The 27983-nt window shown below is 47.9% G+C and overlaps 1 protein-coding gene across 3 annotated transcripts in view; it reads left to right on the forward strand.

The window, feature by feature from the left end:
- The window catches only part of LSAMP (limbic system associated membrane protein), a 520650-nt gene extending 493017 nt beyond the window's left edge, over positions 1-27633 (forward strand). For 2 of the 3 annotated variants that reach the window (XM_072138918.1, XM_072138919.1), the window contains one exon: positions 22135-27633. In XM_072138918.1, the coding sequence (XP_071995019.1) occupies positions 22135-22232 (98 nt within the window). In that variant the 3' untranslated portion in view covers positions 22233-27633. Of the gene's footprint in view, positions 1-15850; positions 15884-22134 lie in introns of all 3 variants that reach the window. The other variant, XM_072138917.1, reaches the window with a different exon arrangement.
- Positions 27634-27983: the final 350 nt, after the last annotated feature.

Below are 27983 nucleotides of genomic sequence, written 5' to 3' on the forward strand. Positions count from 1 at the left end.
TATGTTCTATACTCGCTCTCTCCTTGTTCTATACTGGCCCTCTCCTTGTTCTATACTCACTCTCTCCTTGTTCTATACTCGCTCTCTCCTTGTTCTATACTCGTCCTCTCCTTGTTCTATACTCGCCCTCTCCTTGTTCTATACTCGCCCTCTCCTTGTTCTATACTCGCCCTCTCCTTGTTCTATACTCGCCCTCTCCTTGTTCTATACTCGCCCTCTCCTTGTTCTATACTCGCCCTCTCCTTGTTCTATACTCGCCCTCTCCTTGTTCTATACTCGCTCTCTCCTTGTTCTATACTCGCCCTCTCCTTGTTCTATACTCGCTCTCTCCTTGTTCTATACTCGCCCTCTCCTTGTTCTATACTCGCCCTCTCCTTGTTCTATACTCGCCCTCTCCTTGTTCTATACTCGCCCTCTCCTTGTTCTATACTCGCCCTCTCCTTGTTCTATACTCGCCCTCTCCTTGTTCTATACTCGCCCTCTCCTTGTTCTATACTCGCCCTCTCCTTGTTCTATACTCGCCCTCTCCTTGTTCTATACTCGCCCATTCCTTGTTCTATACTCGCCCTCTCCTTGTTCTATGCTCGCTCTCTTTGTTTTACACTCACTCTCTCCTTGTTCTATACTCGCCCTCTCCTTGTTCTATACTCGCCCTCTCCTTGTTCTATACTCGCCCTCTCCTTGTTCTATACTCGTCCTCTCCTTGTTCTATACTCGCCCTCTCCTTGTTCTATACTCGCCCTCTCCTTGTTCTATACTCGCCCTCTCCTTGTTCTATACTCGCCCTCTCCTTGTTCTATACTCGCCCATTCCTTGTTCTATACTCGCCCTCTCCTTGTTCTATGCTCGCTCTCTTTGTTTTACACTCACTCTCTCCTTGTTCTATACTCGCCCTCTCCTTGTTCTATACTCGCCCTCTCCTTGTTCTATACTCGCCCTCTCCTTGTTCTATACTCGCCCTCTCCTTGTTCTATACTCGCCCTCTCCTTGTTCTATACTCGCCCTCTCCTTGTTCTATACTCGCCCTCTCTTTGTACTATACTCGCTCTCTCCTTGTTCTATACTCGCCCTCTCCTTGTTCTATACTCACCCTCTCCTTGTTCTATACTCGCCCTCTCCTTGTTCTATACTCGCTCTCTCCTTGTTCTATACTCGCCCTCTCCTTGTTCTATACTCGCCCTCTCCTTGTTCTATACTCGCCCTCTCCTTGTTCTATACTCGCCCTCTCCTTGTTCTATACTCGCTCTCTCCTTGTTCTATGCTCGCCCTCTCCTTGTTCTATACTCGCCCTCTCCTTGTTCTATACTCGCCCTCTCCTTGTTCTATACTCGCCCTCTCCTTGTTCTATACTCGCTCTCTCCTTGTTCTATACTCGCCCTCTCCTTGTTCTATACTCGCCCTCTCCTTGTTTTACACTCACTCTCTCCTTGTTCTATACTCGCCCTCTCCTTGTTCTATACTCGCCCTCTCCTTGTTCTATACTCGCCCTCTCCTTGTTCTATACTCACCCTATCTATGTTCTATACTCGCTCTCTCCTTGTTCTATACTCGCCCTCTCCTTGTTCTATACTCACCCTATCTATGTTCTATACTCGCTCTCTCCTTGTTCTATACTCGCCCTCTCCTTGTTCTATACTCGCCCTCTCCTTGTTCTATACTCGCCCTCTCCTTGTTCTATACTCGCCCTCTCCTTGTTCTATACTCGCCCTCTCCTTGTTCTATACTCGCCCTCTCCTTGTTCTATACTCGCCCTCTCCTTGTTCTATACTCGCCCTCTCCTTGTTCTATAATCGCCCTCTCCTTGTTCTATACTCGCCCTCTCCTTGTTCTATACTCGCCCATTCCTTGTTCTATACTCGCCCTCTCCTTGTTCTATGCTCGCTCTCTTTGTTTTACACTCACTCTCTCCTTGTTCTATACTCGCCCTCTCCTTGTTCTATACTCGCCCTCTCCTTGTTCTATACTCGCCCTCTCCTTGTTCTATACTCGCCGTCTCCTTGTTCTATGCTCGCTCTTTGTTTTACACTCACTCTCTCCTTGTTCTATGCTCACTCTCTTTGTACTATACTCGCTCTCTCCTTGTTCTATACTCGCCCTCTCCTTGTTCTATACTCACCCTCTCCTTGTTCTATACTCGCCCTCTCCTTGTTCTATACTCGCTCTCTCCTTGTTCTATACTCGCCCTCTCCTTGTTCTATACTCGCCCTCTCCTTGTTCTATACTCGCTCTCTCCTTGTTCTATACTCGCTCTCTCCTTGTTCTATACTCGCCCTCTCCTTGTTCTATACTCGCCCTCTCCTTGTTCTATACTCGCCCTCTCCTTGTTCTATACTCGCCCTCTCCTTGTTCTATACTCGCCCTCTCCTTGTTCTATACTCACCCTATCTATGTTCTATACTCGCCCTCTCCTTGTTCTATACTCACCCTATCTATGTTCTATACTCACCCTATCTATGTTCTATACTCGCTCTCTCCTTGTTCTATACTCGCCCTCTCCTTGTTCTATACTCGCCCTTTCCTTGTTCTTTACTCGCTCTCTCCTTGTTCTATACTCGTCCTCTCCTTGTTCTATACTCGCCCTCTCCTTGTTCTATACTCGCCCTCTCCTTGTTCTATACTCGCCCTCTCCTTGTTCTATACTCGCTCTCTCCTTGTTCTATACTCGCCCTCTCTTTGTTCTATACTCTCCCTCTCCTTGTTCTATACTCGCTCTCTCCTTGTTCTATACTCGCCCTCTCCTTGTTCTATGCTCACTCTCTTTGTTCTATACTCGCCCTCTCCTTGTTCTATACTCGCCCTCTCCTTGTTCTATACTCGCCCTCTCCTTGTTCTATACTCGCTCTCTCCTTGTTCTATACTCGCCCTCTCCTTGTTCTATACTCGCCCTCTCCTTGTTCTATACTCGCCCTCTCCTTGACCTATTCTCGCCCTCTCCTTGTTCTATACTCGCCCTCTCCTTGTTCTATACTCGCCCTCTCCTTGTTCTATACTCGCCCTCTCCTTGTTCTATGCTCGCTCTCTCCTTGTTCTATACTCGCTCTCTCCTTGTTCTATACTCGCCCTCTCCTTGTTCTATACTCGCCCTCTCCTTGTTCTATACTCGCCCTCTCCTTGTTCTATACCCCCCTCTCCTTGTTCTATACTCGCCCTCTCCTTGTTCTATACTCGCCCTCTCCTTGTTCTATACTCGCCCTCTCCTTGTTCTATACTCGCTCTCTCCTTGTTCTATACTCGCTCTCTCCTTGTTCTATACTCGCTCTCTCCTTGTTCTATACTCGCTCTCTCCTTGTTCTTTACTCGCTCTCTCCTTGTTCTATACTCGCTCTCTCCTTGTTCTATACTCGCCCTTTCCTTGTTCTATACTCGCTCTCTCCTTGTTCTATGCTCGCTCTCTCCTTGTTCTATACTCGCCCTCTCCTTGTTCTATACTCGCTCTCTCCTTGTTTTACACTCACTCTCTCCTTGTTCTATACTCGCCCCCTACTTGTTCTATACTCGCTCTCTCCTTGTTCTATACTCGCCCTCTCCTTGTTCTATACTCGCCCTCTCCTTGTTCTATACTCGCCCTCTCCTTGTTCTATACTCGCCCTTTCCTTGTTCTATACTCGCTCTCTCCTTGTTCTATACTCGCTCTCTCCTTGTTCTATACTCGCTCTCTCCTTGTTTTACACTCACTCTCTCCTTGTTCTATACTCGCCCCCTACTTGTTCTATACTCGCTCTCTCCTTGTTCTATACTCGCCCTCTCCTTGTTCTATACTCGCCCTCTCCTTGTTCTATACTCGCCCTCTCCTTGTTCTATACTCGCCCTCTCCTTGTTCTATACTCGCCCTCTCCTTGTTCTATACTCGCTCTCTCCTTGTTCTATGCTCGCTCTCTCCTTGTTCTATACCCGCCCTCTCTTTGTTCTATACTCGCTCTCTCCTTGTTTTACACTCACTCTCTCCTTGTTCTATACTCGCTCTCTCCTTGTTCTATACTCGCCCTCTCCTTGTTCTATACTCACTCTCTCCTTGTTCTATACTCGCCCTCTCCTTGTTCTATACTCACTCTCTCCTTGTTCTATGCTCACACTCCCCTTGGTCCTGGTTTCTCCCTTTCCTCATTTTTCTTCATTCAGATTTATTTATTTACTAATGTGGAGTAAATTGCAGCCATTTCCATAAGTGCGAGTACTAAGCAGCGCGGCGAGGAGCGGGGGAGTGCAGAGGCGAATTACAGAATAGTAATGTACACAAATCTACACACAGAGGATGGAAGTGAAGTTATACACATTGTATTGATTACAAATTATCAGATTCTTTGAATGGTTCAACTCACATCAGGTTTTTCCTTTTTCACCTCTGGGACTCCACCAATCGTGAGGAGAGGGTCACTGTGGCTGCTCCATGCAGGAGAGGCAGTACATCTCACTACCTTTGTATCATTGAGGCAATGGGGAAAATTTGCTAAGGACTTTGCGCCATTTTTCTTTCGGACCCCATTTGTGTCGCTCTCAACCATTTTGTGGCGCGGCTGCACTATTCTTCACACTACTGAAGGGGGCGTCAGGTGCAGATTTTACATGCAAAGTTTACAGAATTGTGTCCCATGCCCCATATTATAGGTGCACCGAAAAAAGGGGCGCCCCCTGCACACTACACAGGACACTGCACATAATACAGACTGCACTGTTAATATGAACCAATGTTTTTAGACGTTTCTTTTATCCTGGCCGATCCCTTTTAGGTGTTTAGTCCATTGCAGCAGTGGGAGATGTAGAGACGTGCATTATGGGACCTATGTGGACACCATGTGATGCTGCACCCACTAACATAGGAACTCAGTAATACAGGGGTCTACAACGTTTATTCATAGTGTCAGAATCAGTGATGTCTCGGGGGAATCCCACAGTCAGAAACTTCAATTAACATACTGGGGCAGATTTACTTACCCAGTCCAATCGCGATCCAGCGGCGCGTTCTCTGCGCTGGATTCGGGTCCGGCCGGGATTTATTAAGGTAGTTCCTCCGCTGTCCACCAGGTGGCGCTGCTGCGCTGAAGAGCATTGGAATGCACTGGAATACACCGAGCCGGGCTGAGTGAAGGTAAGTGCGAGCTCCGCGACAGATTTTTTGTTTTAAATGTGGCGGTTTTTCCGAATCCGTCGGGTATTCGTTCGGCCACGCCCCCGATTTCCGTTGCGTGCATGCCGGCGCCGATGTGCCACAATCCGATCGCGTGCGCCAAAATCCCGGGGAAATTCAGGGGAAATCGGCGCAAATCGGAAATATTCGGGTAACACGTCGGGAAAACGCGAATCGGGCCCTTAGTAAATGACCCCCAGTGTCTGTGGAGGGTCTGAATTCTAGTGGTCTGGCCAATCGGTCCCCCAGGAAATTATTACATATCTTAAAAAGGAATATTTCCCAGCTCCAAAAATTCTCAACACCCTCAACACCCCCCCCCCCCCCCCAAATCAGGGGCTGTTCTTTCTTTATGGCAGGTAACTCTAATAGGATATCTTCTTACTGATAGGATTATGGAGTTATTGGGGCACCCCCTTCCCTTGGGGGACAAGCTGCAGCCATTGTGTTATCCTGTTCCAGTTCTCTATCCCACCATGATATCTGCGCCATTCCAGCCCCCGGGGTGATGGGGACCTCATGTTTCTTTATCATTAGCATTTGAGTAATAGATTCTCCTCATTGTCTGGCGGATACAATGGCCGCCACCCCCTGTAACCATCTAATGATGTGCAGTAATGACACATCCCATTTACATTATTGCTGCCCCATTAGTCAGAGCTGAGACCCCCAGCGCTCATCATCTGTCTCCATGTATCAGACTTGATAATAATCCACCATCTGTACAAGAGGAAGGGATAATGGTGGATATACAGTAGTTATATGGGGTATACAGGAGTTAAGTGGGGGGGTATATGGTTATATAGGGGGTAAACTAGTTATATGGGGCCATAAAGTAGTTATATGGGGCTATACATGAGTTATATGGGGCATATATAGTTATATAGGGGTATACAGGAGTCATATCATGGGTGTACAGTAGTTATATGGGGCTATATAGTAGTTATATGGAAGTATACAGGGGGTTATATATGGGGGTTTACAGAAGTTATACGGGGTAAATAGTTAGATAGGGAGGTAAACTAGTTATATGGGGGTAGAAAGTAGATATATTGCGTATACATCAGTTATTTGGGGATATAGAGTAGTTATAGTGGGATTATATAGGGGTAAATAGTAGTTATATAGGGGATATATAGTTATATAGGCGGTGCATAGTTATAAGGACATGTAGAGTAGTTATATAGTGGTATACAGGAGTTATATGTTGGGTATATAGTAATATAGGGTATAAACTGTAGTTATATGGGGATTAATAGTAGTTATGTGGGCGTAAATAGTAGTCATATGAGGGGTATATAGTAGTTATATAGGGGGTAGATAGTTATATACAGGCTATATAGTTATAAGGGCATATATATTACATTGTTTTGTTTAAAATTGCAGTGAAAAACTAAAAGCTTTCGGAGCCCCATATAAATATACTTTTATTAATCAAGGATTTTCTGTAAGAAGTTGTAATACACAAAAGTGGCCACTAGATGGCAGGACCATCACACAGGACTGAACACAGGGAAGCTCCAGCTATGGGAGGTTCAGGATTATTATTTTCAGGGTTTAGGATATGGTACAATTGTGTCCAGACAGAAACTGTTACAATGTATCAAAGGACAAAACAGAGAGGGATTTGTGCTATATAGCTAGACCAGAATACAACTGTAACAAACCCTCAGCTGAGAGATGTGATAGGTCTATTTCTGTAGTAATGGGGTGAAGTGTTAATTGGTAAAAGACGGTGAACGGTCTGAGTAGATACAGGGACATATAGGCTGATACTTGGAATCAGAAACATTTGGGCATTAAAGCAACACCACCTGCTGACATAGACTGTAGTAATGCAGCGCCACCTGCTGGCCATAGACTGTAGTAATGCAGCGCCACCTACTGGTAATAGACTGTAGTAATGCAGCGTCAACCTGCTGGGCATAGACTGTAGTAATGCAGCGCCACCTGCTGGCCATAGACTGTAGTAATGCAGCTCCACCTGCTGGTAATAGACTGTAGTAATACAGCGCCACCTGCTGGTAATAGACTGTAGTAATGCAGCTCCACCTGCTGTTAATAGACTGTAGTAATGCAGCGCCACCTGCTGGTAATAGACTGTAGTAATGCAGCGTCACCTGCTGGTCATAGACTGTAGTAATGCAGCTCCACCTGCTGGTCATAGACTGTAATAATACAGCGCCACCTGCTGGCCATAGACTGTAGTAATGCAGAGCCACCTGCTGGTCATAGACTGTAGTAATGCAGCGCCACCTGCTGGTAATAGACTGTAGTAATGCAGCTCCACCTGCTGGTCATAGACTGTAATAATACAGCGCCACCTGCTGGCCATAGACTGTAGTAATGCAGCTCCACCTGCTGGCCATAGACTGTAGTAATGCAGCGCCACCTGCTGGTAATAGACTGTAGTAATGCAGCGCCACCTGCTGGTAATAGACTGTAGTAATGCAGCGCCACCTGCTGGTCATAGACTGTAGTAATGCAGCGCCACCTGCTGGTAATAGACTGTAGTAATGCAGCGCCACCTGCTGGCCATAGACTGTAGTAATGCAGCTCCACCTGCTGGCCATAGACTGTAGTAATGCAGCACCACCTGCTGACCATAGACTTTAGTAATGTAGCGCCACCTGCTGGCTATAGACTGTAGTAATGCAGCGCCACCTGCTGGCTATAGACTGTAGTAATGCAGCGCCACCTGCTGGCCATAGACTGTAGTAATGCAGAGTCACCTGCTGGCCATAGACTGTAGTAATGCAGCTCCACCTGCTGGCCATAGACTGTAGTAATGTAGCGCCACCTGCTGGCCATAGACTGTAGTAATGCAGCACCACCTCCTGGTCATAGACTGTAGTAATGCAGCACCACCTGCTGGTCATAGACTGTAGTAATGCAGAACCACCTGCTGGTCATAGACTGTAGTAATGCAGCGCCACCTGCTGGCCATAGACTATAGTAATGCAGCGCCACCTGCTGGTCATAGATTGTAGTAATGCAGCTCCACCTGCTGGCCAGAGACTGTAGTAATGCAGCGCCACCTGCTGGACATAGACTATAGTAATGCAGCTCCACCTCCTGGTCATAGACTGTAGTAATGCAGATCCACCTGCTGGCCATAGACTGTAGTAATGCAGCTCCACCTGCTGGCCATAGACTGTAGTAATGCAGCGCCACCTGCTGGCCATAGACTGTAGCAATGCAGCTCCACCTGCTGGCTATAGACTGTTTAATGCAGCACCACCTGCTGACCATAGACTGTAGTAATGTAGCGCCACCCGCTGGCCATAGACTGTAGTAATGCAGAGTCACCTGCTGGCCATAGACTGTAATAATGCAGTGCCACCTGCTGGCCATAGACTGTAGTAATGCAGCGCCACCTGCTGGCCATAGACTGTAGTAATGCAGCGCCACCAGCTGGCCATAGACTGTAGTAATGCAGCGCCACCTGCTGGCCATAGACTGTAGTAATGCAGCGCCACCTGCTGGCCATAGACTGTAGTAATGCAGCGCCACCTGCTGGTCATAGACTGTAGTAATGCAGCGCCACCTGCTGGCCATAGACTGTAGTAATGCAGCGCCACCAGCTGGCCATAGACTGTAGTAATGCAGCGCCACCTGCTGGCTATAGACTGTAGTAATGCAGCGCCACCTGCTGGCCATAGACTGTAGTAATGCAGCGCCACCTGCTGGCCATAGACTGTAGTAATGCAGCTCCACCTCCTGGTCATAGACTGTAGTAATGCAGCGCCACCTGCTGGCCATAGACTGTAGTAATGCAGCTCCACCTGCTGGCCATAGACTGTAGTAATGCAGAGTCACCTGCTGGCCATAGACTGTAGTAATGCAGCACCACCTGCTGGCTATAGACTGTAGTAATACAGCGCCACCTGCTGGTAATAGGCTGTAGTAATGCAGCGCCACCTGCTGACCATAGACTGTAGTAATGTAGCGCCACCTGCTGGCCATAGACTGTAGTAATGCAGCGCCGTCTGCTGGTAATAGACTGTAGTAATGCAGTGCCACCTGCTGGCCATAGAGTATAGTAATGCAGCGCCACCTGCTGGCCATAGACTGTAGTAATGCAGCGCCACCTGCTGGCCATAGACTATATTAATGCAGCGCCACCTGCTGGCCATAGACTATAGTAATGCAGCGCCACCTGCTGGCCATAGACTGTAGTAATGCAGAGTCACCTGCTGGCCATAGACTGTAGTAATGCAGCGCCACCTGCTGGTCATAGACTGTAGTAATGCAGAGCCACCTGCTGGTCATAGACTGTAGTAATACAGCGCCACCTGCTGGTAATAGACTGTAGTAATGCAGCTCCACCTGCTGGACATAGACTATAGTAATGCAGATCCACCTGCTGGCCATAGACTGTAGCAATGCAGCGCCACCTGCTGGCCATAGACTGTAATAATGCAGCGCCACCTGCTGGTCATAGACTGTAGTAATGCAGCGCCACCTGCTGGCCCTAGACTGTAGTAATGCAAATCCTCCTGCTGGCCATAGACTGTAGTAATGCAGCGCCACCTGCTGGCCCTAGACTGTAGTAATGCAGCTCCACCTGCTGGCCCTAGACTGTAGTAATGCAGCGCCACCTGCTGGCCATAGACTGTAGTAATGCAGCTCCACCTGCTGGCCATAGACTGTAGTAATACAGTGCCACCTGCTGGCCATAGACTGTAGTAATGCAGCGCCACCTGCTGGCCATAGACTGTTGTAATGCAGCGCCACCTGCTGACCATAGACTGTAGTAATGCAGCACCACCTGCTGGACATAAAATGTAGTAATGCAGCTCCACCTGCTGGACATAAAATGTAGTAATGCAGCGCCACCTGCTGGCCATAGACTGTAATAATGCAGCGCCACCTGCTGGTCATAGACTGTAGTAATGCAGCGCCACCTGCTGGACATAGACTGTAGTAATGCAATTCCACCTGCTGGACATAAAATGTAGTAATGCAGCTCCACCTGCTGGACATAAAATGTAGTAATGCAGCGCCACCTGCTGGCCATAGACTGTAGTAATGCAGCGCCACCTGCTGGCCATAGACTGTAGTAATGCAGCGCCACCTGCTGGCCATAGACTGTAGTAATGCAGCGCCACCTGCTGGCCATAGACTGTAGTAATGCAGCTCCACCTGCTGGCCATAGACTGTAGTAATGCAGCGCCACCTGCTGGCCATAGACTGTAGTAATGCAGCGCCACCTGCTGGCCATAGACTGTAGTAATGCAGCGCCACCTGCTGGTAATAGACTATATTAATGCAGCGCCACCTGCTGGCCATAGACTGTAGTAATGCAGCTCCACCTGCTGGCCATAGACTGTAGTAATGCAGCGCCACCTTCTGGCCATAGACTGTAGTAATGCAGCGCCACCTTCTGGCCATAGACTGTACTAATCCAGCGCCACCTGCTGGCCATAGACTGTTGTAATGCAGCGCCACCTGCTGACCATAGACTATAGTAATGCAGCACCACCTGCTGGCCATAGACTGTAGTAATGCAGCACCACCTGCTGGCCATAGACTGTAGTAATGCAGCGCCACCTGCTGGCCATAGACTGTAGTAATGCAGCACCACCTGCTGGCCATAGACTGTAGTAATGCAGCGCCACCTGCTGGCCATAGACTGTAGTAATGCAGCGCCACCTGCTGGCCATAGACTGTAGTAATGCAGCGCCACCTGCTGGCCATAGACTGTAGTAATGCAGCGCCACCTGCTGGCCATAGACTATAGTAATGCAGCGCCACCTGCTGGCCATAGACTGTAGTAATGCAGCGCCACCTGCTGGCCATAGACTGTAGTAATGCAGCGCCACCTGCTGGCCATAGACTGTAGTAATGCAGCTCCACCTGCTGGCCATAGACTGTAGTAATGCAGAGTCACCTGCTGGCCATAGACTGTAGTAATGCAGCGCCACCTGCTGGCCATAGACTGTAGTAATGCAGCACCACCTGCTGGCCATAGACTGTAGTAATGCAGCGCCACCTGCTGGCCATAGACTGTAGTAATGCAGCACCACCTGCTGGCCATAGACTGTAGTAATGCAGCACCACCTGCTGGCCATAAACTGTAGTAATACAGCACCACCTGCTGGCCATAGACTGTAGTAATACAGCGCCACCTGCTGGCTATAGACTGTAGTAATGCAGAGTCACCTGCTGGCCATAGACTGTAATAATGCAGCGCCACCTGCTGGTAATAGACTGTAGTAATGCAGCGCCACCTGCTGGACATAAAATGTAGTAATGCAGCTCCACCTGCTGGCCATAGACTGTAATAATGCAGCGCCACCTGCTGGTAATAGACTGTAGTAATGCAGCACCACCTACTGGACATAAACTGTAGTAATGCAGCTCCACCTGCTGGCCATAGACTGTAGTAATGCAGCGCCACCTGCTGGACATAAACTGTAGTAATGCAGCGCCACCTGCTGGCCATAGACTGTAATAATGCAGCGCCACCTGCTGGTAATAGACTGTAGTAATGCAGCGCCACCTGCTGGACATAAACTGTAGTAATGCAGCGCCACCTGCTGGCCATAGACTGTAATAATGCAGCGCCACCTGCTGGTCATAGACTGTAGTAACGCAGCGCCACCTGCTGGACATAAACTGTAATAATGCAGCGCCACCTGCTGGCCCTAGACTGTAATAATGCAGCGCCACCTGCTGGTAATAGACTGTAGTAATGCAGCGCCACCTGCTGGACATAAACTGTAGTAATGCAGCGCCACCTGCTGGCCATAGACTGTAATAATGCAGCGCCACCTGCTGGTAATAGACTGTAGTAATGCAGCGCCACCTGCTGGACATAAACTGTAGTAATGCAGCGCCACCTGCTGGCCATAGACTGTAATAATGCACCGCCACCTGCTGGTCATAGACTGTAGTAATGCAATTCCACCTGCTGGCCCTAGACTGTAGTAATGCAGCTCCACCTGCTGGCCCTAGACTGTAGTAATGCAGCACCACCTGCTGGGCATAGACTGTAGTAATGCAGCGCCACCTGCTGGCCATAGACTGTAGTAATGCAGCTCCACCTGCTGGCCATAGACTGTAGTAATGCAGCGCCGTCTGCTGGCCATAGACTGTAGTAATGCAGCGCCACCTGCTGGCCATAGACTGTAGTAATGCAGCGCCACCTGCTGGTAATAGACTGTAGTAATGCAGTGCCACCTGCTGGCCATAGACTGTAGTAATGCAGTGCCACCTGCTGGCCATAGACTGTAGTAATGCAGCGCCACCTGCTGGTAATAGACTGTAGTAATGCAGTGCCACCTGCTGGCCATAGACTGTAGTAATGCAGCGCCACCTGCTGGTAATAGACTGTAGTAATGCAGTACCGCCTGCTGGCCATAGACTGTAGTAATGCAGCGCCACCTGCTGGCCATAGACTGTAGTAATGCAGCGCCACCTGCTGGCCATAGACTGTAGTAATGCAGCGCCACCTGCTGGCCATAGACTGTAGTAATGCAGCGCCACCTGCTGGTATTAGACAGTAGTAATGCAGTGCCACCTGCTGGCCATAGACTGTAGTAATGCAGTGCCACCTGCTGGCCATAGACTATAGTAATGCAGCGCCACCTGCTGGCCATAGACTATAGTAATGCAGCACCACGTGCTGGTAATAGACTGTAGTAATGCAGCGCCACCTTCTGGCCATAGACTGTAGTAATGCAGCGCCACCTGCTGGCCATAGACTGTAGTAATGCAGCGCCACCTGCTGGCCATAGACTATAGTCATGCAGCACCACCTGCTGGCCATAGACTGTAGTAATGCAGCGCCACCTGCTGGCCATAGACTATATTAATGCAGCGCCACCTGCTGGCCATAGACTATAGTAATGCAGCGCCACCTGCTGGCCATAGACTGTAGTAATGCAGCGCCACCTGCTGGCCATAGACTGTAGTAATGCAGCGCCACCTGCTGGCCATAGACTGTAGTAATGCAGCTCCACCTGCTGGCCATAGACTGTAGTAATGCAGAGTCACCTGCTGGCCATAGACTGTAGTAATGCAGCGCCACCTGCTGGCCATAGACTGTAGTAATGCAGCACCACCTGCTGGCCATAGACTGTAGTAATGCAGCGCCACCTGCTGGCCATAGACTGTTGTAATGCAGCGCCACCTGCAGACCATAGACTGTAGTAATGCAGCACCACCTGCTGGCCATAGACTGTAGTAATGCAGCGCCACCTGCTGGCCATAGACTGTAATAATGCAGCGCCACCTGCTGGTAATAGACTGTAGTAATGCAGTGCCACCTGCTGGTAATAGACTGTAGTAATGCAGCTCCACCTGCTGGTAATAGACTGTAGTAATGCAGCGCCACCTGCTGGCCATAGACTGTGGTAATGCAGCACCACCTGCTGGCCATAGACTGTAGTAATGCAGCACCACCTGCTGTCCATAGACTGTAGTAATGCAGCACCACCTGCTGGCCATAGACTGTAGTAATGCAGCGCCACCTGCTGGCCAGAGACTGTAGTAATGCTGCACCACCTGCTGGCCATAGACTGTAGTAATGCAGCACCACCTGCTGGCCATAGACTGTAGTAATACAGCGCCACCTGCTGGCCATGGACTGTAGTAATACAGCGCCACCTGCTGGCTATAGACTGTAGTAATGCAGAGTCACCTGCTGGCCATAGACTGTAATAATGCAGCGCCACCTGCTGGCCATAGACTGTAGTAATGCAGCGCCACCTGCTGGCTATAGACTGTAGCAATGCAGCGCTACCTGCTGGCGATAGACTGTAGTAATGCAGCTACACCTGCTGGCGATAGACTGTAGTAATGCAGCGCCACCTGCTGGACATAGACTGTAGTAATGCAGCGCCACCTGCTGGCCATAGACTGTAGTAATGCAGCGCCACCTGCTGGCTATAGACTGTAGTAATGCAGCGCCACCTGCTGGCCATAGACTGTAGTAATGCAGCTCCACCTGCTGGCCATAGACTGTAGTAATGCAGAGTCACCTGCTGGCCATAGACTGTAGTAATGCAGCGCCACCTGCTGGCCATAGACTGTAGTAATGCAGCACCACCTGCTGGCCATAGACTGTAGTAATGCAGCGCCACCTGCTGGCCATAGACTGTTGTAATGCAGCGCCACCTGCAGACCATAGACTGTAGTAATGCAGCACCACCTGCTGGCCATAGACTGTAGTAATGCAGCACCACCTGCTGGCCATAGACTGTGGTAATGCAGCACCACCTGCTGGCCATAGACTGTAGTAATGCAGCACCACCTGCTGTCCATAGACTGTAGTAATGCAGCACCACCTGCTGGCCATAGACTGTAGTAATGCAGCGCCACCTGCTGGCCAGAGACTGTAGTAATGCTGCACCACCTGCTGGCCATAGACTGTAGTAATGCAGCACCACCTGCTGGCCATAGACTGTAGTAATACAGCGCCACCTGCTGGCCATGGACTGTAGTAATACAGCGCCACCTGCTGGCTATAGACTGTAGTAATGCAGAGTCACCTGCTGGCCATAGACTGTAATAATGCAGCGCCACCTGCTGGCCATAGACTGTAGTAATGCAGCGCCACCTGCTGGCTATAGACTGTAGCAATGCAGCGCTACCTGCTGGCGATAGACTGTAGTAATGCAGCTACACCTGCTGGCGATAGACTGTAGTAATGCAGCGCCACCTGCTGGACATAGACTGTAGTAATGCAGCGCCACCTGCTGGCCATAGACTGTAGTAATGCAGCGCCACCTGCTGGCTATAGACTGTAGTAATGCAGCGCCACCTGCTGGCCATAGACTGTAGTAATACAGCGCCACCTGCTGGCCATAGACTGTAGTAATGCAGCGCCACCTGCTGGCAATAGACTGTAGTAATACAGTGCCACCTGCTGGCCATAGACTGTAGTAATACAGCGCCACCTGCTGGCTATAGACTGTAGTAATGCAGAGTCACCTGCTGGCCATAGACTGTAATAATGCAGCGCCACCTGCTGGCCATAGACTGTAGTAATACAGCGCCACCTGCTGGCCATAGACTGTAGTAATACAGTGCCACCTGCTGGCCATAGACTGTAGTAATACAGCGCCACCTGCTGGCCATAGACTGTAGTAATACAGCGCCACCTGCGGGCTATAGACTGTAGTAATGCAGCTCCACCTGCTGGCCATAGACTGTAGTAATACAGCGCCACCTGCTGGCTATAGACTGTAGTAATGCAGAGTCACCTGCTGGCCATAGACTGTAATAATGCAGCGCCACCTGCTGGTAATAGGCTGTAGTAATGCAGCTCCACCTGCTGGTCATAGGCTGTAGTAATGCAGCTCCACCTGCTGGCCATAGACTGTAATAATGCAGCGCCACCTGCTGGTAATAGACTGTAGTAATGCAGAGCCACCTGCTGGCCATAGACTGTAGTAATGCAGTGCCACCTGCTGGCCATAGACTGTAGTAATACAGCTCCACCTGCTGGTCATAGACTGTAGTAATGCAGCTCCACCTGCTGGTCATAGACTGTAGTAACACAGGCCACCTCCGGTTCTAACTATACAGGTACAAGGATGAAGCTCCCACCCCAATACATGCCCCTCCCCTCCTTAGAGAAGACTAATATAGATCTTTGGGTCCTTAGTAATTAACCATTTCATCACTAACATTTTAACATTGCTTAGTGTTTTACTTCGCTGCAGTAAAGCGAGAGGCGGACACTGATGTAAAGTAACAGAGATGTTTCCCTTCTAGAGAGAGACAGCAGCTCCCGCGTCAAGCAGAAAGGTACAGTACAATGATAGCGCCCCCTGTCTGCCGTCTGCTCTGCTCCTCTACCTCTGTCTGGAGTCGCTGTATCTTCCTTTCTGGTCCTTATTCTGCAAAACTTCAGCCAACACAGGGAAGAAGGAGCCTGGGAGGGAAGGGGTTAATGCTGGAATACTGATATATGATGGAAGAAGAATGTACGGACCTGGTGGAAGGAACAGGGTCAGAGCAGCACAGAGTATTTCAGGAAAGGAGTGAGCAGGAGAGGAACAGGGTCAGAGCAGCACAGAGTATTTCAGGAAAGGAGTGAGCAGGAGAGGAACAGGGTCAGAGCAGCACAGAGTATTTCAGGAAAGGAGTGAGCAGGAGAGGAACAGGGTCAGAGCAGCACAGAGTATTTCAGGAAAGGACTGAGCAGGGGGGGAACAGGGTCAGAGCAGCACAGAGTATTTCAGGAAAGGACTGAGCAGGGGAGGATCAGGGTCAGAGCAGACAAGCGGCACAGACTGAGACGATAGTGGAAAGAGCCGCAGCACAGAGTATTTCAGCAGAGAAGTGAGTGGACCTTGTGGGGTGTCAGAGCCCTCATACATTCCTTATATTGGTCATGGAGACACTGAACCAGTTGTGGGTGTAATTCCCCCTTGTGTCCACCAGGTGGCAGCAGATGCCTATAGATCCTCCGCTCCTCTACATGGGGGCCTTATAATTGGGCAGGAGACGCATATTAATCAGGGGCTCATTAAATATGCGGAGCCTTATTAAAATGTATAAATCCGGTTGCGACCTGCGGACCTTAGCGAGGATCTGGAGATTCCGTGGCGGATGATGTGTCCGGATTATCAATCACTTTTCTCTTTTTTCCTATTTTCCATATAAAATCTTCTGAGGACAAATATTTGGGAACATGACCTGAGCTTTATCCCTGCAAGACCAGGATTTTAACCCTTTGGAGACGGGAAGTACTGGACGCATCACGCCTCTCCCCAGCTCCTAATTATATGATGGGTGATAAGGGATCAGTTCCACTGATACTGAGGTCTGCAGAGCATCGCGCCTCTCCAGCCATACATTATACAGATGCCGGGGCTCCATTGTCTGGTATTGATTGTGGAGCACAGGACAGAACATCGGGGACCCCCGGGGATGGAGGAATCACCAGGATGAGAAATGCAGAGGAAGGAGATGAGGCGATGGATCCTATGTTCTTCCCCAGCCCCAGGAATACAGGGGGTCCCAGGAATACAGGGGGTCTCGGAATACAGGGGTTCAGGAATACAGGGGTCCCAGGAATACAGGGGGTCCAGGAATACAGGGGGTCCAGGAATACAGGGGGTCCCAGGAATACAGGGGTCCAGGAATACAGGGGGTCCCAGGAATACAGGGGGTCCCAGGAATACAGGGGATCCAGGAATACAGGGGATCCAGGAATTCAAGGGTCCAAGGAATACAGGGGGTCCAGGAATACAGGGGTCCAGAGAATACAGGGGTCCCAGGAATACAGGGGGTCCAGGAATACAGGGGGTCCAGGAATACAGGGGTCCAGGAATACAGGGGTCCAGGAATACAGGGGGGTCCAGGATTACAGGGGATCCCAGGAATACAGGGGTCCAGGAATACAGGGGTCCAGGAATACAGGGGATCCAGGAATACAGGGGGTCCCAGGAATACAGGGGTCCAGGAATACAGGGGGGTCCAGGATTACAGGGGATCCCAGGAATACAGGGGTCCAGGAATACAGGGGTCCAGGAATACAGGGGGTCCCAGGAATACCGGGGGTCCCAGGAATACAGGGGTCCAGGAATACAGGGGTCCAGGAATACAGGGGGTCCCAGGAATACAGGGGATCCCAGGAATACAGGGGTCCAGGAATACAGGGGATCCCAGGAATACAGGGGTCCAGGAATACAGGGGATCCCAGGAATACAGGGGGTCCCAGGAATACAGGGATCCAGGTATACAGGGGTCCCAGGAATACAGGGGGTCCCAGGAATACAGGGGGTCCAGGAATACAGGGATCCCAGGAATACAGGGGTCCAGGAATACAGGGGTCCCAGGAATACAGGGGTCCAGGAATACAGGGGTCCCAGGGATCCAGGAATACAGGGGGTCCAGGAATACAGGGGTCCCAGGAATACAGGGGGTCCCAGGAATACAAGGGTCCCAGGAATACAGGGGTCCCAGGAATACAGGGGGTGCAGAAAATACAGGGGTCCCAGGAATACAGGGGTCCCAGGAATACAGGGGGTCCAGGAATACAGGGGTCCCAGGAATACAGGGGGTCCAGGAATACAGGGGTCCCAGGAATACAGGGGGTCCAGGAATACAGGGGGTCCAGGAATACAGGGGGTCCCAGGAATACAGGGGGGTCCAGGAATACAGGGGTCCAGAGAATACAGGGGGTCCAGGAATACAGCGGGTCCCAGGAATACCGGGGGTCCCAGGAATACAGGGGTCCAGGAATACAGGGGGTCCCAGGAATACAGGGGGTCCCAGGAATACAGGGGTCCAGGAATACAGGGGGTCCCAGGAATACAGGGGTCCAGGAATACAGGGGGTCCAGGAATACAGGGGGTCCCAGGAATACAGGGGGTCCCAGGAATACCGGGGGTCCCAGGAATACAGGGGTCCAGGAATACAGGGATCCAGGAATACAGGGGGTCCAGGAATACAGGGGGTCCCAGGAATACAGGGGGTCCCAGGAATACAGGGGTCCAGGAATACAGGGGGTCCCAGGAATACAGGGGTCCAGGAATACAGGGGGTCCCAGGAATACAGGGGTCCAGGAATACAGGGGGTCCCTGGAATACAGGGGGTCCCAGGAATACAGGGGTCCAGGAATACAGGGGGTCCCAGGAATACAGGGGGTCCCAGGAATACAGGGGTCCAGGAATACAGGGGGTCCCAGGAATACAGGGGTCCAGGAATACAGGGGGTCTCAGGAATACAGGGGTCCAGGAATACAGGGGGTCCAGGAATACAGGGGTCCAGGAATACAGGGGGTCTCAGGAATACAGGGGTCCAGGAATACAGGGGGTCTCAGGAATACAGGGGTCCAGGAATACAGGGGGTCCCAGGAATACAGGGGGTCCCAGGAATACAGGGGGTCCCAGGAATACAGGGGTCCAGGAATACAGGGGGTCCGAGGAATACAGGGGGTCTCAGGAATACAGGGGTCCAGGAATACAGGGGGTCCCAGGAATACAGGGGGTCCCAGGAATACAGGGGGTCCCAGGAATACAGGGGTCCAGGAATACAGGGGGTCCAGGAATACAGGGGGTCCAGGAATACAGGGGGTCCAGGAATACAGGGGTCCAGGAATACAGGGGGTCCCAGGAATACAGGGGTCCAGGAATACAGGGGGTCCCAGGAATACAGGGGTCCCAGGAATACGGGGGGGGGGGGGGATTGCAAAGAATACCGGGGTCCCAGGAATACAGGGGTTAACATTGTTTTTTTAAAATGTATTTTTTTCTGTTATTTGAATTTCTTTTCATATTTTTTCAGTCCTTTTCTTTCTCGCTGTTTTGTTTATTGTATTTACATTTTTTATTATACATTATGACTTTTTTTGTGCTTTATTCCTAATCTTACTTTTTTAAAATGAACAACCAGCTTATAGTGGACGTGCCGCAGCCCCTCCCCCCCTCCCTCGGTGCTAGGGTTTGTCATCCTGCCATGTGTCCCGCAGACACCCCTAAACCTATGTGACCCCCATAAAATGTGGAGACCCCCCCCCCTAGGACACAAGAATTAGAATGAAGAAAGTGCTCCCCCACTGTCTGCAGGATGGGTCTGGTACTGCGGTTTAGCTGAAGTCAATGGGGCTGAGATGCAATACCACCCATAACCTGTGGGCTGGAGTGGCGCTGTTTTGGGATAGGGCAGCCAATCAGTTTGCAGAGGAGTCTCGTCCCATGACTACAGGAAGTCAGATCAAACCTAGAGGAAGGAATCTATGACTCCCAAGGAAATGGCGATACTCTGCAGTACGGACCTTCCCATCCTCATTCTCAGTATCTCTACTACAGTAATTACATTTTCTGTGACTGGTCTTATTGATTGGATGAGGCTGATAAATATGACCCTGGGGAGCGCCCACTGATCGCTTTAACCGATACTCATCACTTCTCTGCATCTCCGAAGGGATTGTCATGAGAGCGGTGACAGCCGGACCCTCAGCAAATAGAAATTCACAGTGTATAGATGTGATAGTGGATGTGTCATAGGCAGAAACCCCAGGCCCCACTCTGCCGCGCCCTACTGCAACTTTAACTCAACCATCTTTCTCATACAATGGGGTCATTTACTAAGGGCCCGATTCGCCTTTTCCCGACATGTTATCCGAATATTTCCATTTTGCACCGATTTTCCCTGAATTGCCCCGGGATTTTGGCGCATGCGATCGGATTGTGCCGCATCGGCGCTGGCATGCACGCAACGGAAATCAAGGGGCGTGGCCAAACAAAAACACGACGGATTCGGAAAAACCGCCGCATTTAAAAAAAAAAAAGTGTCGCAGAGCTTGCACTTACCTGCACTCGGTCCGGCTTGGTGAAGATCAGTGCATTCCGAGGAACTTCAACGCAGCGACACCTGGTGGACCCGAATCCAGCGCAGAGAAGGCGCCGCTGGATCGCGAATGGACCGGGTAAGTAATTCTGCCCCAATGAGTTTTGTACCTTGAGAAACCTGTAAATAAAAATGCAATTCACAGGCTACAGGCAACAATGGCAGCTTAGATACAGCAGCTCAGCTCTACGTAAGGTGAATCCCTCTATAATGGCAGCTTAGATACAGCAGCTCAGCTCTATGTAAGGTGGATCCCTCTACAATGGCAGCTTAGATACAGCAGCTCAGCTCTACGCAAGGTGGATCCCTCTACAATGGCAGCTTAGATACAGCAGCTCAGCTCTATGTAAGGTGAATCCCTCTACAATGGCAGCTTAGATACAGCAGCTCAGCTCTACGCAAGGTGGATCCCTCTACAATGGCAGCTTAGATACAGCAGCTCAGCTCTACGCAAGGTGGATCCCTCTACAATGGCAGCTTAGATACAGCAGCTCAGCTCTACGCAAGGTGGATCCCTCTGCAATGGCAGCTTAGATACAGCAGCTCAGCTCTACGTAAGGTGAATCCCTCTATAATGGCAGCTTAGATACAGCAGCTCAGCTCTACGTAAGGTGGATCCCTCTACAATGGCAGCTTAGATAAAGCAGCTCAGCTCTACGTAAGGTGGATCCCTCTACAATGGCAGCTTAGATACAGCAGCTCAGCTCTATGTAAGGTGAATCCCTCTACAATGGCAGCTTAGATAAAGCAGCTCAGCTCTACGTAAGGTGGATCCCTCTACAATGGCAGCTTAGATACAGCAGCTCAGCTCTACCTAAGGTGGATCCCTCTGCAATGGCAGCTTAGATACAGCAGCTCAGCTCTACGTAAGGTGGATCCCTCTACAATGGCAGCTTAGATACAGCAGCTCCGCCCTATGTATAGTAGACACCTGTATAATATAATATATATACCGGCTGTGCACAGTGAGAAGTGATTACACTCAAGTTATATCCAGTGACGTCTTCTCTGAATATAGAGATTATGGAGAAGAAGGAGAAGACTGTAACCCTAGAAGCTGCACATTTCTCTATAGCGTCAGTTATCGGGATATATAGTAAAGCGCTCCTCTTCCTGACATTACAAGGTTAATAGTTTCCTAAGGTGGGGGCATGTCTGGCAGCTTGTGTCATAAATCTCAGTGCTCAGATTTTGGGTGAATGAATTATAATGTTTAAATTGCTAGAAATCAAAGTACTGGTCGTCCCCTATTTAGGGAGACCCGACTTACATATGACCCATAGTTACAGACGGACCCCTCTGCCCACTGTGACCTCTGGTGACCTCTCTGAATGCTTTACTTTAGTCCCATGGTCAGCTCTAAAGTGTCTGAAATGAAGTTTTATACATAATCCTTGGTCCCATTACAGCAAAAAAATTTGAAACTCCGATTGTCACTGGGACAAAAAAAAATTTCTGACTTACATACAAATTCAACTTAAGTACAAACCCAAGGATCCTATTTTGTACTTAACCAGGGGACTGCCTGTATATCAAAGTCTATAAAGTGGGAACTATCTGGAATTATTGGAATTTGCATCAAACATGGAAAAAAATTCTTAAAAAGTGGATTTTTTCATGAAAAAATTCTATACTGGTATGTAAAAAATTTAAAAAAAAAATCTCCAATGACCTTTTTGTTTTTCTCTCTCTTACAGGACCTGGGACGGTGATGGCGGAGAACGGATCCACCCGCCTGGCTGCTTCCATCTGGCTAATGGCTCTTTCCCTCTTCTGCCTAATTTGCAAATGTTAATAAAATACCAACACACAAGAAGAAAAAAAATTTAAAAAACAAGAAAATACAGAAAAAAAAAAAAAGTAATATGGGAGAGGAGGAGAGAGAGACGGGACTGTTTCTTTCCACAAAGTGTGTTGAGAAGCAAAAGGAAAAAAAATAAAAAATATCCACCTTGGGAGAAAAAAACAAAATTACAAAAAAAAAAAGACCAGAAAAATTCTACGAGAAACCTAAACAACATGCAAGACGAAGGGACTGAAATCTGTGTCGAGAACCAATTAATGCTGAGAACATTGAAATGTTGTAAAAAAAAAAAAAATTTTTTTTTTTGTTTTTGATTTTCCTGTCTTTTTCTTTTTCTCGGGTTGAGATTCTTCTTCATGTAATTGTCTATTTCTGGTGTTCCAGCCTCTCTCTCTCGCTCATTCCCGATGGACTTTTATTAACCATAAGATTTACCCCCCCCCCCCCCCTGATTTTCTGGTGTCCCTCTTGGCCTTTTTGGAGTAGGAGGCTTTTTGTTGAGTTTCTCCTACCACAAACAAGGTCCCAGCGTCGGTTCGACCACGTGGTGGGTAGATGGCCCACTAGGAGGACACAGGCTTTTCACATTGATGACCTCACTACCTATAAGATCACATTGAGCTTGGGTTTTTTTTTTGTAGACACTTAGGGCAGGAGACACGTCTGACCCTACTAAGGACACATGACTATTATAAGATAGGATATAGAGATTAGTTTTGTAAATTCGATCATTTTTGAGGTCTTACACCACAAGACTGCGACCAACTCGGTGTCCTCCACGTGACATCTACGTTCTCCACAAGTTGAGCGTTCACCTTTAACCCCTTTGCCTCTCCTTCCGACATGAAAGGCACAACATTCCTATATCTGTCCCCGATGTTGGGTTTCACGCCCCAACTGTTGAAACCCCCCCTCCCCCCCGATCCCTTCTCTCTATTTTAGAGACTAGTGGGGAGTTGGATCCAAGTACACCAGCGCACACTCAGAATGAGAACAAAAACACTACAGGGGCAAAGGGTTTAAAAAAAAAACCCCTCTGGGCTCAAATCTTACAGGGACTGCTTTTCTTGCCTGCTTTTCGTGTGTGTGCGTGAGTGTGTGCTAAGCTTGCCGTAGGGACACTAACACATATCAAAAACAAACAGGGTTTTGTTCATAGAGAGCCAGTTTCCGCACTATTAAGTACTTTTTTTTTTTTTTGCATGATAGGGTATGGAGCCTATAGGCACTAGGAGAGCATCCGACCAATAGCCATAGGGTATCAATTGTATAATAATTGCTCTCGACCCCACCAGAGTGCTTTACCGATCAACCACCATATGTAGAACCTTGCCGATCACCCATGGCTGTTTACGTCTTGCATCCTAACTCCGAAAATTTTTTTGAAAAATAAGGATTTACCCGGCAATTAGACAAGTATTACCATAATTCATCTGCACACAGGTTATAGGGATGTAGATTACAATTGGTTCCACAGGGTTTAACGCAAAAAACTAAAAACCTCAGACCGGTAGAAATAGAAAAGTTTGGGGTTCGTTTGCACTGACCGGTGGGATTGACGTGGTGCAGATCGGTTCTGATTACACATATCTACCCTGAGGTGGTGTTCAAGTGATGTAGATGGAGGGGCAGATCTTCCTGGAAGCAGTTACACAATCATACGATGATCAAAAAGAGGATATATCGAGGACAATGTCCCCTTTGGGAAGAGTTTTTGGTCTCTATAGTCTTTGTATAGTTAGATGGAAATTATTTTTATGGTAAATATTATAGATGGCGGCCCGTTAGTCGGCACTTTACATTGAGCACGATATTTCACAGTAATCTACACTCTCACGTTGACCACAAAGTTGACTTTTTTGTCCATCAGGTCAACATTCATGACAAATGATGGTTGAGTCACCCAACGAGTCAAATAGTCAATATTGACTCCCAAATTTTCTACTCGAAACTTCAGGGTAGAGTTTTTTTTAATTATGGTCTTCAGATGGTAAGAAGGAAGCTGAATGTAAAGGTAGATGGCATGGATGGCATGGATGGTGGCCCATTGAGACACATCTTTAGGTCAAGCATGACTTCCGGTTGAATCTACTTTTTTTATTCTCCAAATTTTTTAAAAGTTAGCTTTTTGGGCCATCAAGTCAACATTTATGACACATGGTCCATATGTACTACTCTACCTAAACCGTCAGGGAGAGTTTTTGGATTATGGCCTTTAAAAAGTATGAAGGAAGCTGATTGATAAGGTAGAGGACCTAGATGGTGGCCCAGTGAGTCACCTCTGTACATCGAACATGATATTTCATGATGATCTTGAATTCTTTAATTTCACCAAAAAGTTTCCTTTTTTTGTGGTAGATGATGGTTGAACCACCTAAACAGGCAACTATTTCATATCGACTCCCAAGTTTTAAATTCTTTATAAAAATTTTTTTCCTAGATTATTCTAGATTCTCGTATTAAATTTTGACATTTATTTTTCCCGACCAAATTTTGAACTTCTAAATCAACCATTGGGACATTGTAATGAGTTTAGGTCAACATGAAGAATATCTTAGTGGAAGTGATTATGATCCAGCTGGTGGCAGATTATTCACTTTCCACTCGTAAGTAAGTAGTATAGATCTCACATTGAGAAAAGTGAGGTCCCCAAATCCCCATTTTTACAAACCATCCACTACCATGACAGCGGTGTCCCATGATTCCCTTTGGGAAGAGTTAGAGAGATTTCGATGTGTGATATTGTGGCTCCTTCTTAGTAGAAGTGACGAGACATAGAAGGATATAGCTGGTGGCTTTACTCTCTGGGTAAGTCTCTTATTTAAAGAAAAAAATATAGATTCCCGAAAATTCACAATATTTTTGTAATGTTCCCATCTATCAGTTAAGGTGCAGAGATCATTTTTTTTGGCAGTATCTGCTACGAGAGAGATCAGATTTTACAGTTACAGCTTTTAAAGGGTTTTTTATTTTTGAAGAAAAACTTTGAATGGGTAACATTTGGAAGTAATAGGAGAAAACACTATAATGAGCCCTCACAAGGGCATCCTCATCTCTTGTGCTGAGCATTCACCCCCCCATCTCTGTCCTTGAAGCGCCATCCATGATGACATCATATTATTTTTGCATGTGAGGGCTAGAGCAATCCATGGCCTGTCATGTTGGAAGCTAGGGATTGGCCAAGACGTCACGAAAAAAACTGAACGTGAAGTCTTCAATGAAGGTTGATAGGGATTCCCTCTTTAGGGTTAAGTAGAGGGTTATTTCTCCAGTTTTCTGACAATTGTTGCCCTTTCAAAGGATTTTTTGAGAATAAAAAAACCATCTAAATCAGTATTTCCATCTTGATGCCAATGAATTGATCTGCTCAACCCTAATTTTTGACCACGAGTAGGACAACTGGAGTTTTCTGATGGGCGGATCTTCCACCAGCTGCAACCATGAGTTGAGATGATCAATCCCATAAGACACAGCAGTTCTTCCTTAATGGAACTATCATTCTCTTCCCCTCATCCCGTTTTTCTGATTGTTTAACATCAACTCTCCGGGTCTGAATTGTCGACACATTAGACGCACATGAAATCTATGTAACTATTGTGAAACGTGTGGTTTTTTTTCTTTACGGTGCATGAAAGAAAACAAATGTATTTGTAGAGGGGAAGTTACTTTGGAGAGTCATTATATTTCCTGCGCTGTAGAAACTGTCATTGAATAAAGTTTATGTCATCTCTATAATCCGCTAGTTTTCGAGGACCTTGGGGAATGGTTTTGCTCTGTATTCAGTATGTAGTGCCTTGGGTTCTCTTGTGGTTGGGTCGTGTAAGGAACGCACCATGACTGTGTGATTTGTCGAAGAGCTATTGTTTTAGAGTTGAATGTTTTACACTACTCTTAACCTAAAATCTCAACCAGTGGCCATATCTACAGATGTCCATGAGTAGGACAGGTTTTGAAATGATACAAATATGGTTATATTTTAGCTTCTCTGTTACAATTTCGAGACCTGGATCTGCAGTTCTACTGAAACAAATTTGGAAGGGTATTCCGGTCTATAATTTCACTTCTGCTTTGGATTGATGGTGGTTTGACCCCTAGGACAGTGCTGGCGAACCTATGGCACGGGTGCCAGAGGTGGCACTTGGAGCTCTTTCTGTGGGCACCCAGGCCTTCACCCCAATTTAGAATTTGTCAGATAGGACTCAAGGCTTTCCCCTGCTATTTTAAAGCAACATCCCTGGGTGCCAGGACTACAGGAGGAGCAAGAAGGTGCGGATAGAGATGGCGGGAAGCTACAATCCAAATTTCTCCATCATCTTTCAATTGTATTGGTGAACTCAGGATGCCAATACAATTAAAACCTGTGATACAGCAGGGTCCAATAAGTTACTGCTTAAATTGTAATGTTGGCACTTCGTGACATATAAGTGGGTTTTGGTTGTAGCTTGGGCACTCTGTCTCCAAAAGGTTCGCCATCACTGCCCTAGGACATCAATTTATGGCCAGAATAGGGAACCCTTGTCCACCATTTCCTAACCAGCTGCAAGTCTATTTCTAAGAGTCCAATATTGTTACTATCTATGCCATAGACTTTGAATGGAACAACAAGGACCTCGTTATTTGAATTCCATTAAGTAGTGGTCTAAGACTGGGAACAACTGGGTGGAGAACCAATATCCCAGATTCTGGCTTCTGGCTCCTGTCCAAGCTGTTGGAACTCCAGAGATCCAGGTTTTATCTCTTCTCTAGTTTGTAGGTAAAAAATACTTCAGTCTAGAATACCCTTTTCAGGTGTCCATAAATTTAGTCATCAATATGGCTTCTTCATCCCAATGTTAGCCATCACAGTAGAGTTGGGAATCCATCATCCACATCATGTTGTCAGTGAATCCTGGCACCTGGTGGTCCCTCATTGATCACAATAGACAATATGGTCAGAAGAACAAAGAGGTCAGACTGTTACTGTAACATGGAAGCTAAAATGTTCCCACATTGTGGCCACCCCCGCTCATGCTCTCCATTACACCCTTAGCTCTCTATGGCAAATGGTTACTATTCACACAATTTACCAACCAATTGTACAATAAAAAAGTGAATTATAAACTCGCTGTATCCATAGTTCACTCCCCCCACCCCCACTCATACCCTTTATTAGTGATTTGATTGGTGAAACAGATAGGGATCAACTTTGGGAAAAAAAACAAAATTCTGTTTTGCACATTCTCCGGATAACGTTAACTGTATTGTTTGCGAAATGGAATCACTCATTGAGAGATATGTTATGGAGTATTCCCGATAATGTAATCTGAATATTCTTTCTATATAATCTGATGATTCATGATGAGTAATACTTATTCTGCCATAATCTCCAGTAAATGGTATTGTTTTAATCAAAGAGTAGTGAGTGATGTAATTGATTGTATTCATCCAGTCATCCGAACCTCACACCTACATCCTAACCTCACACCTACACCTGCCACGGACACAATGGCCGCTCCAGGTCGGTTCAAGGACAATGTTAACAGAATATTAGTACTTTTTTTGCACTTCTCACTCATTACAAGATTATTGTGTTTAAAGGACATCTACCACCAGAAGGAAGGACTTTATGCAAATGAGCCTGAGGGGCTCCAGGTTGCATAGGTGTTAATGAAGCCTTGAGCCCCTCAGGCTCATTTGCATACAGTCCTTCCTCCTGGTGGTTGATGTCCATTAATGTTTCAGTGTGGACACAAAATCCTCTAA

The sequence above is a fragment of the Engystomops pustulosus genome, chromosome 2, assembly GCF_040894005.1.
Source record: "Engystomops pustulosus chromosome 2, aEngPut4.maternal, whole genome shotgun sequence".
In the NCBI taxonomy this organism is placed as follows: domain Eukaryota; kingdom Metazoa; phylum Chordata; class Amphibia; order Anura; family Leptodactylidae; genus Engystomops; species Engystomops pustulosus.